Source organism: Trichomycterus rosablanca, chromosome 4, assembly GCF_030014385.1.
Source record: "Trichomycterus rosablanca isolate fTriRos1 chromosome 4, fTriRos1.hap1, whole genome shotgun sequence".
Classification (NCBI taxonomy): domain Eukaryota; kingdom Metazoa; phylum Chordata; class Actinopteri; order Siluriformes; family Trichomycteridae; genus Trichomycterus; species Trichomycterus rosablanca.
Window position 1 is genome coordinate 1,406,074 of NC_085991.1, and position 10,667 is coordinate 1,416,740.

The 10,667-nt window shown below is 47.0% G+C and overlaps 1 protein-coding gene across 1 annotated transcript; it reads left to right on the forward strand.

Moving 5' to 3' along the window:
• Window positions 1-684: 684 nt before the first annotated feature.
• kdsr (3-ketodihydrosphingosine reductase) lies at window positions 685-10,270 on the forward strand. Its single transcript, XM_062993743.1, has 10 exons — window positions 685-1,090; window positions 1,786-1,875; window positions 1,960-2,016; window positions 2,821-2,886; window positions 2,972-3,067; window positions 3,465-3,656; window positions 4,488-4,571; window positions 4,666-4,749; window positions 6,006-6,107; window positions 6,749-10,270. The coding sequence occupies exons 1-10, from the start codon at window positions 893-895 to the stop codon at window positions 6,866-6,868; spliced, it is 1,089 nt and encodes a 362-aa protein (XP_062849813.1). The 5' UTR covers window positions 685-892; the 3' UTR covers window positions 6,869-10,270.
• Window positions 10,271-10,667: the final 397 nt, after the last annotated feature.

The following is a 10,667-nucleotide window of genomic DNA, read 5'->3' on the forward strand; positions in this document are numbered from 1 at the left end:
CTGCCTGCAATATTATGTGTGTGAATGTTTAGTGGAAATATGAACTAGATCTATATATAAATATTGAATAATAACCAAAAAACAGAGACTCGGTGCTCGTTTTCTTTAATGTCAGACTTAACAACGAACAAAACGTTCAAAGTTTTAGGAATTCTGGAACGTGTAGTCCTTTTTTATAAAGACATACTATGTTTTTAATCGACAAGGCCTCTTTAAAAGAACTACAAATTCCAGAATCGAGTTAACAGACAACTGTGGAGTCGGTTACAGTGTCACAGTGTAGTTTTAATTATTAGTAGACTAGTGGGTGATGTTGAAGAGAAGAGTTTAGACGCTTTAACAAATCATTCCCTGTTTAATCGATGTTAAATCAATACAATATTGAAGGTAAACTCTCGGGCCTTTTTTAAAAGACAGCTAACCGTTGACGGTTGTGAATTGTGGTACTTGTAGTTCTTTGAGTGACGCGCTACTGCGTCTCAAAGCGACATGTGACATTTAAAGGACTACAAATCCCAGCATTGAGGAACAACATCAGCGTCAGAAAGGCTGTTGTGTTTTGATTTTTAGCTTAGCATTGACCGTTAAAACGCACTTACGATGTTGTAGATTCCACAACGTAAAGCTTTAGTAACATTTGTTAAATATTCAAAAGCTTTATTTACGACAGTAAAATTTGTTTGTTTTTGTTGCCCGTCCGTCACCGAGAAGGACTTTGAACTTTTTTCACGAGTCGATTCATTAGCTAGTTACCTCGCCGCATTTCAAATGGATATACGTTAAAACTGAAGTGCCCTAGATCGAGTGTATAAGGCTTATGTTTAGAAGTGTATGTAGTGCACCTTTCTAGCTAAATAGAAGGCGTTTAGGACACAACCCCATTGCTGTATACATGTCCACAGTACATTCTGTTTGGAGCTTAGTAATTTGGGACTGGCTGTTCTCTGAATCCACCTGCGCTCTTCTGTTCTTCAGTATGATTTTATTGTTAGTTTTTGCAGCTCTGTTGGTCGCTTTTATTTTACTTCTCTACATGATATCTCCTTTAATAAGCCCCAAACCGCTCAAACTCAACGGGGCCCATGTGGTGGTGAGTATAATGTATAATCTCAGTATAATATATATTTTAATAACATACTCGGCGCACTTTTATGATTTGGTTTCATTAAAAAAAAAGGTGAAGAACGGTTACGTACACTAATACATTATCTGTAGGGCAATTTCCATGCAAGTTGCAAGTGTTTTTATTTTTATTTTGACTTTTAGCAGCCCTATTTTGGCAGCCCTGTGATTTTAATGATGTTTAAAAACAGGTTATGTCACTCAATGATTAGTTACTGGATACTCAGAAAAAGAAAGAAGGTTCTGTGTCGTTTAACCACCAAAAGGAGGTCTGATACAAACTGGAATCAAATGCAACGTACTGTAGGCGACACTGTCAGCAGTCAAGCAAGCTTCACATCGCCACAGGCTTGGAGAATGTTGTGCATGAAAAAAGCTCCTGCTATGTGTGATCAGAAATGGGGAAAAAGCTAAAAAACCAGAGAAATCCCTATCAGACATGAACCTCCACACTGACCGTGACTGTGACCACAGTGTTGTGGTGCCACACCCACTCTACCAGCTGTGTTACCACACAGACCTGTGAATAATGATCTGGACTATTTAAGTTTGGTTCAAGCTCCATAAAGAAATGGTTTGGTCAGAATGTCCAAGACGTGCATTCTGTGCTTCCAACTGTGTGGGAATCAGACGTTTGTACTGGTTTTTATTGCCCATCCACAGGTGACTGGTGGCAGCAGCGGCATTGGGAAATGCGTCGCCATGGAGTGCTACAAACAGGGTGCCTTCATCACACTGGTGGCGCGTGACGAGGTCAGATTTCAGCATTTTTGTCAGTGTCGTTTCTCAGTGCTAGTTCACTTTTTCCCCACTCACCTGTGTGTTGTTTCTTTACAGAACAAGCTGGTTCAGGCCAAGAAAGAAGTGGAGAAACATGCGATAAATGATAAACAGGTCGGCACCACCTACACCTAATGCTACAACCCTGCTTTCTCACAGATGAATGGAAAAGATGTACAGCGTTATGCAAAAGTTTGGACCCCCGTCTCCGGCAAATGTCATGTTTTGTTTGTCCTGTCTTGTAAAATCCACATTCAGTGTTCAGGTTGTTTCCATTGCCAACTGATCCATACTGTACCTAGGTACCCGTACAGAATTTGAGCCTGAGAACCACTGTAGAGGATGTGGGGGTGTCCAAACTTTTAAATAAACCTCTAGGAAGAGTTTATGTACTTCTGCATATAGGCATTAATCTACGAAAATGCTGCTTAATTAGAATTCAATTACAAAATTAATGCCAGTTCAGGGGGTTTAAACTTTCCTCTGTAATATCTGGTTTCCTCCAACCTTCCCAACACATGCAGAAGGTGGATTGCTTGCAATTAAATTGCGAGTGAGCGAGTTTCTGCCTTGTGCAGCACCCCTGATTATCCAGCAGGGAGCAGAGTTAGGATGAAAGTTAATTTCACTCTGCGCCTCTTTATTTACTAATGTTAAAAAGGGGGGCAAATAGTTCCTCTTATTCGATCGATTGCATTGCATTGATTGAGTTCCAGCGGGCGTATTGATTCGGAACTGTGATTAAACGCCGGACCGGATCTACTTTAGAGCTGCCTCGTTATAAGGAGTTAACACACACCTGTTAGCCAATCAGAAGCCAGGATTAAGCGCTCACGATCTATACTCTATGAACGTACTTACCTGGTCAATTGTGATTGATGAATTATTGATGTATAACCATCACTGACCATTTCTCAGGTGGTTCTGTGTATCTCAGTGGACGTGTCCAAAGACTACAGCCAGGTGGAGAGCGTTCTCAAACAGGTAGGTGTAAAACTGAAGAGCATGCTCAGTTCTGTTGTGCTTCAGTGTTGATAGCTGTGTGTGTGTGTGTGTGTGTGGCGGCCAGGCTCAGGAGAAGCTGGGCCCGGTGGACATGCTGGTCAACTGTGCAGGATCGTCCATTTCCGGGAAGTTCGAGGAGCTGGACGTGCATCATTTCCGGGTTGGTTGAATCGAAATCACTATATCGTTGTTAGTTCTGTACAGTAGCTACCATACTGATAGACCTGGCAAAGAGATCGATCTGTCATCAAACTGAGTGATCAAGGTGCGAATACCTGCAGCAATTAATGCGCTGGTGCACCACCACTGTGAGTCTTGGAGGAAGAGTCCGAGTCTCAGCTGAAGCACCAGCTTGGCACTGCAACAGCGCCTCCTACTGACTGGTCGAGACGTTGACACGAATGGTGGAGAATTACAGAGAGTACAGCGTGTCCACATATTTGTAACTTGGTAGCATGAGTGTAGCAGGTGCAGCAGTGTTGGTGGGATTTGTATTATTTAACGTAATACCACACCTGTGTGTGTGTGTGTGTGTGTGTGTGGCGTCTCTGATGTAGAACCTGATGGAGGTGAACTACCTGGGCAGCGTGTACCCCACGCGGGCGGTGATCAGCACCATGAAGGAGCGCCGGATGGGCCGCATAGTGTTCGTCTGCTCTCAGGCCGGCCAGCTCGGCCTGTTCGGATACACGGCGTACTCGGCCTCCAAGTTCACCCTCCGCGGCCTGGCCGAGTCCTTGCAGATGGAGGTGAGGGGTGTGTGTGTGTGTGTGTGTGTGTGTGTGTGTGTGTGTGTGTGTGTGGACACCTGACTGACCTTCTGGGTTTCAAAACCTCCGAAACCTCCATTAATATGGATTTGACCCTATTTTGTGGGCACAGTGGTAGCTACGTGGTTAAAGTACTGGAATAGTAGTCATAAGGTTGCCGGTTCAAGCCCCACCCTTGCATAATTGCCACTGTTGGGCCCTTGAGCAAGGCCCTTAACCCTCAGTTGCTTAGATGCAAGACGCAAATGTAAATTTCTCAATCTTGAGTAAAGTGGTAGCTCAGCGGTTAAGGTACTGGACTAGTAATCGAAAAGCCCCACCAACACCAGGTTGCCACTGTTGGGCCCCTGAGCAAGGCCCTTAACCTTCTATTGCTTGAATTGAGCCTCTGCCAAATGCCGCAAATGTAAATGTAAATATAACAGGCTTTCCATTAAGATTTTGGAGTGTGTCTGTGGACATCTGTGACCGTTCTTTCAAAAGAGCCCTTATGAGGGTGGATGTTCCGATTCATCCCTAGTTTAGAGGCTGTGATCTGTTACCTTTTATCAATAGGTGTGGCTACAAACCCTGAAATCAATCGTCAGGAGGGGTGTCCACTTACTTTTGGCTATATAGTGTAGATATATATTTATTAGGTGGCCAAAAACATTTATTACATGTTATCTTTTGACTGAACAGGCACAAATCCCCACAGACGTACTCCAAAGCAGATGTTGTTCTAGCTATGTTTGTTTTTCCACCAAGCTCACGTTCGGGTGTCCGAATACTTTCGGCTCCTCTCATGTTCTCCCTGTTTACCGACTGTAGGTGAAGCCGTACAACATCTACGTGACGGTGTCCTACCCCCCCGACACGGACACGCCGGCGTTAGCGCAGGAGAACAGGACCAAGGTGAGTCCGGCAGCGATATCAGACGTCAGATCGATATATCGTCCCGCCTCCAGTCCGGCTCTGACTCACGTCCGCTCGACTTTCTGACCCGCAGCCTTTAGAGACCAAGCTGATCTCCGAGACGTCCGGGGTGTATCAGCCCGAGCAGGTGGCCAAGGTCATCGTCAAGGACGCCGTGGTGAGACGCAACACACTCCCGCAGGGACGCCAAAAACACGCGGCAGCAAAGTTACAGTAACTGTCCTCTGTAATTAAAGACTTACAGCACTATGACCAAAAGTATATGGATAGGTGTAGCTAACAGTACCAACAAGTAAACGTTCTTTGTACCGCAGCGCGGTGTTTACGCCAAATTCCGAACCTAGCATCAGTATAACCCAGCCGAATTCCAAAATTCCTTCATTTAGGTGACGTTTAACGACTTAAACTGTCCAGATCTGGTGAACCTGTGCCCACTGTACCCTCAGATTCCTGCTCTTAGCCTCCAGCAGTAGAACCCCATGTGGTTTGTTCCTTATATTATCAACAAGGTGCCTCTAGGGGGCGCCGTGTCTGTTCTGCGATTCAATACGCTAGTCCACCAGCACCGATAGATCCAGACCCGGAGTCCTAGTCTGAGCTGTGCTGCCGGCCCTGCCGGACACTCGACACTCAGTTGAGTGTGTCTGAGAGAGGGAACAGCGACCCCTGCTGTGAGAATCCTAGAAGCACCCTCCGAATTCAGACTCATCCGAGGAGCCAGCGTAGGGATGGTTGGCACCCGTAGGACTGCCGCTCACTGGATTTTATTTTGTTTTTAACCCAAGTGTAAAACATGACGGTATAATTCTAATAAATAAACAAACGAACATGAGAAATAAACAAATTCTAACAGGCACATAAAAACCAAATGAACCTGGGTTCGATTCCCAGGTGGAGCGGTCGAGCTCCCCCTTGTGGAGGCTTTACGCTACATGTTGTAAACCACAGTGGGATCGGATTGCCACCATTTTTATCAATTAAGTATATTTCATTCCAGCGCAGAGATTCTGAACTCGGCAATGCCACCGGTCAGCTGGGCGCCTCTAGCGGGCATAATTGGCAGTGCCTGCAGCAGACACGGTTCTGCTAGGGTGGGATGACCGGACTTTGTGGGATCCTCAAACGCTGTGTAAGGACCCTAATTAGCAGATAGAGAGGCGCCTGTGCAGAATGCATGGGTGAAAAAGGGTTCCGCTAAGGCATGCCTGTGGGTCGGAGGAGGCGTGAGCAGCGATATACCCACCTCGACTACAATCGGGATCCACCAGCAGCGGAAGATCAATTGACTACAATAAATTGGGAGAAAATGCAGAAATGAAATAGAAAAAAAAAGAGTATATTTCGTTTTATGTTTTGTTTCGATGTGTTTGTGTTGCGGTAAAACTTATGGACATAATTCTGCTTCTCCGGCAGTACGGGAACTTCAGCAGCTCCGTAGGTCCGGACGGCTACATGCTGTCGGCGCTCACCTGCGGGATGTCGCCCGTCACCTCCATCACCGAGGGTCTGCAGCAGGTACTCGTCATCATCATCTTCATTATTATTGTTATTGTTATTATTAGTTACAGAAACTGCAGGGTTCGTACCGCACCAAATTCAGTCCGTACGTGAGTCAGAGGGACTCGGATATGCTTAAAAATCCTATAGAAGATCCGGTCGGATACGAAAACACACCCACTTTTCCATATATGGGCGTATTGCTTTACTCAGTGCTCTTACTTCCATATAAAACACACACACACAAACACACACGTTTCAAATCCCGATCATGAATCCTCTCCCGCTTGCATCGCCCCTACGCTGGCCGAAAAGGGTTGCAGACTAGCACCCGCACCCTACAGCGACCGTACAGCGTACAGAGAGTCGTGGTCCTCCTTCAGATTCATTTCCTCGCTGTTGCAACAGCGACTCCTACTGTCTGTTTAAGAGAAAAGCGACGTCCTCAGTACTAAGACGGTTTAAAGAAGTGACTCGAACCCGTGCCACCAGGGGGCGCTTTACACATGCTTTTCTGAGGCAGGCGAGGCTGCATTACGGCTGGCTGGTGAAAAAAAGCGCCAGCACGGATGTCGTGCATGAGCCGCAGGTTAACAATGCACTGAGTGGAACCGGATATGTTTAAATAAAACATAGTGCTGCTTTCTGTTTGCTTGCAGATCGTGACGATGGGTTTGTTCCGCACCATCGCTCTCTTCTACCTGGGCAGCTTCGACAGCATCGTGCGCCGCTGTATGATCCAGAGGGAGCAGAGCAAACCCGCCGACAAGAGAGAATAACGCCGGCGTACCCCGCCCTTCCTCCTGCGCCTCGTCATCGCCGCCCGACGCGGAGCGGCCGCCGGAAGGGATGATGTAGCGTTCGGTAGGGGTGTAGCGATACTCAAACGTTTCGATATAGCTAACAGAACTGACAAATAAACGCTCCTCGTACCGCAGCGCGGTGTTTACGCCAAATTCCGAACCTAGCATCAGTATAACCGAGCCGCATTCCTAAATTCCTTCATTTAGGTGACGTTTAACGACTTAAACTGTCCAGATCTGGTGAACCTGTGCCCACTGTACCCTCAGATTCCTGCTCTTAGCCTCCAGCAGTAGAACCCCATGTGGTTTGTTCCTTATATTATCAACAAGGTGCCTCTAGGGGGCGCCGTGTCTGTTCTGCAGTTTAATACGCCAGTCCACCAGCACCGATAGATCCAGACCCGGAGTCCTAGTCTGAGCTGTGCTGCCGGCCTGGCCGGACACTCGGAGGGAACGGCGACCCCTGCTGTCTGGCATAGCGAGATCCTCCGTACGCTGTTCGGCTCTCTGGGAGAATCCTAGAAGCACCGTCCGAATTCAGACCCATCTGAGAAGCCAGCGTAGGGATGGTCGGTACCCGTCGGACTGCCGCTCGCTGGACGCTTTCTTGTTTTGAACTATAGCGCCTGGTATCGTGCTCTTGCGTATCGCTACACCCCTGCTGTTTAATCACACCGTTTAGTAGAACGCCCGAGTTCCACGAGGGAGCGGCAGCACTGGGTCAACAAGGGCGGGGCTTAAGTGAATTCTCAGTCAATAGCAGGTCGCAGATAAGCGTTTCTAAAGTTTGATTCAAACCTGATGTCACGAGGCATTGCGACACTCTTAATTTATGCTCGGATGGTCATAACGTGCCGCCCGGATGGCGTAGCGGTTCATAACGCTAGCTCGTTCCCTTTAGAGGAAGGGAATGGGTTCAATTCCTCACTGTTGCAACAGCGACTCCTACTGTCCGGTCAAGGAAGCGAAGAGCGATATTATTAAAGCTTTTGTTATTATAGTGGATGGTGGTGGCTCAGTGGTGTTAGGGTACTGGACTAGTAATCATGAGGTTGCCGGTTGAAGCCCCACCACCACCAAGTTGGACCCCTGAGCGAGGCCCTTAACCCCTAATTGCTTGCATTGTTTTCGGTGATGATTCTAACTTGCTTTGGCAAAAAGTAGATGTACGTCGTACGGTTTAAAGAAGTGACTCGAACCCCTGCCACCAGGGGGCGCTTTACAGATGCTTTTCTGAGGCAAGCGCGGCTGCATTACTGCTCTGTGTAAGAATCCGCTGCTGGTTGGTGAAAAGAAGCGCCAGCGTTCTATGGTGGACAGTGGTGGCTCAGCGGTTAGGGTACTGGACTAGTAATCATGAGGTTGCCGGTTCAAGCCCCACCACAACCAAGTTGGGCCCCTGAGCAAGGCCCTTAACCCCTAATTTCTTGCATTGTATTCGGTGATGATGATAAATAAAAATTTAATGTAAATGTACGTTGAACGGTTTGACTCAAACCCCTGCCACCAGGGGGCGCTTTAGAGACACTCGCTTTCCCAAGGAAGGTGAGGCTGCGTAGGAATCCGCTGCTGGCCGGTGAAAAGAAGCTCCAGCATTGAAGTTGTGGATTCATTTGGGAGTATTTTGGGGGGGGGGGGGGTTTAGCAGTTGAGTTTTGACCCAAAGCTCCACCCTTGGTAACCCAGTGTCGCCCCTCGCAGCCAAATCAGGGCGTCCCTTTTCTTTTGAAACGTACGAATCTTTATTCTTTGCAGGCGAAGGTTAAACCCTTGATGTTCCTCTCGTCCGTGTTTGTGAAGTTCAGTCGTAGCTAAAAACACGGTTCGAGTTTCTGTCGTTTTTTTGCCTTTGATGTTCGGTGTCCTGATGAAAACGTTCGGAGTGTTTCGGCGTGAGTGTGGCGCGGACTCGCCGGTTCGAGTTCCTCCGCCCCTTCGTTACATCGTGAAAAAATTCAAGCATGAAAACGATTCTGCATTCCAGCAAGCTGCTGTGAAGCGAGAGAGCAGCTTTTTTGTGTACGTTTTACATCGATTGCCTTTGAAACGCAGCTGTGTAGCATCATATCATGATCGTAAGCTCTAAATTAAAACCATCGTTTTCTTTTTGCTCCTCTTCGCCTTGCGTTCGCTTGTGTTGCAGGAATAATATTCGAATCCCGGGTTCCGAAGCGGGTGTGGTCCGGCTGGACCCGCGAGTTCGGGGTCACGGTAAAGAAACCGCCTGCAATTTCAGCTAGCGATTAATCTCCGACGCGGCTTCAGAAATGCAGATTAACGTTTGAAAATTAAATAATAAAATGTACAAACGTTCAAATCTCTGCTCTGCTACCGGCAGGCTGGGCGACTACGCGAACAGTGATCGGCTCGTCTGAGGGTCAGAGTGCTGTGGGTATTCCTCGTAAGTGCTGCAGTTGCGCCCTCTGCTGGCTGAATGATACGGATCTCCGTATGAACCCACCTGGTGCAGGTGAAAAGAAGCGGTCTGTACTGCACTGTGTCGGAGGGGGCGTGTGTTAGTCACGGCTCTCCTCAGTCAGAGTGGAGGTCGGCATCAGTAGAAAGAAAGCGTAATGCAATTGGGTAATGGGATATGACTAAATTTGGGAGGAAAATTGGGGGGATGCAAGGTGTGACGCATTTAACGATGTTAACGAACGATTTTAAAGCTATGCAAACGAAGTTCATCGCGCCAACGATACACTACATGGTCAAAAGTATCTGGACGCCACTTCTAACATTTACATTTTCAGCATTTAGCGGATGCTTTCATCCAAAGTGACTTACAGTACTGTGATCGTATACTGTCCAAGCAATTAAGGATTAAGGGCCTCGCTCAAGGGCCCAACAGTGGCAATCTGGCAGTGGTGGGACTTCAACCAGCAACCTTAAGCGCTAGGCAACAACGTCCCCAGATTAAAAATCAGTGTTCCAGCCACAACAGTCACTAACAGGTGAAACTAACAGGTGACTTTGCAGTGACAGTTTAGGGAAGGTCCTGTCCTGTTCCAGCATGACTCCGCCCCAACTGATCGTCAACACTCAGCGTCCAGCCGTACACACACAAACGGCGTCATCTTCTGGCAGAATGGGCACAAATTCCCACACACGGACGCACCTCGGAGTCGTACGAGAAGCTGAAACGATCGTTCAGACGTCGCTCTGGTTTAATAGCTCACGGTCAGCTCACGGTCAGGCGTCCAGATACTTTTGGTCACACCGTGTGTCTCTCGTAACAGCAGCCTGAACACATTCCATGGTTTTATTTTTATTTGACTAATAGCTGCTTGATCTTGTGTGTCATTGAGAATAAAAATGTTTTTTTATTATTATTTTGTGTTTTATGTTCACTGATCAAATAAAGTTTTTCTGAAGTTACTAGAATGATTTTTTATTTATTTATCTATTTATTTATTTTGCTTTGATGTTTGTCTTTTGTGTGGTGTTTGTTCTAACACAAATAAAAAATAGAAATAATTTTATCATTTTTATCAACTGCTTTATCCTGGTACGGGTCACGGTGGGTCAGGTTCCACTGGCAAACCCTGGGCGCAAGGCAGGAACCTCCTAAACGCGGTACCGATCCATCTGCCTGACCTCAAATTCCCACAGATTTTTTCAAAATCCACTGGAATTCTTTCAAGAAGGCTGAACGACTTCATATCAGATCTTGCTGAACGTCCACTAGGTGTCTCACAAGATCAAAGCTCAGCCAAGGTGGGTGGATACAGCCGCTTCTCGTATTCGAATCGGGGGTGGTGAAGATCAAAGAACT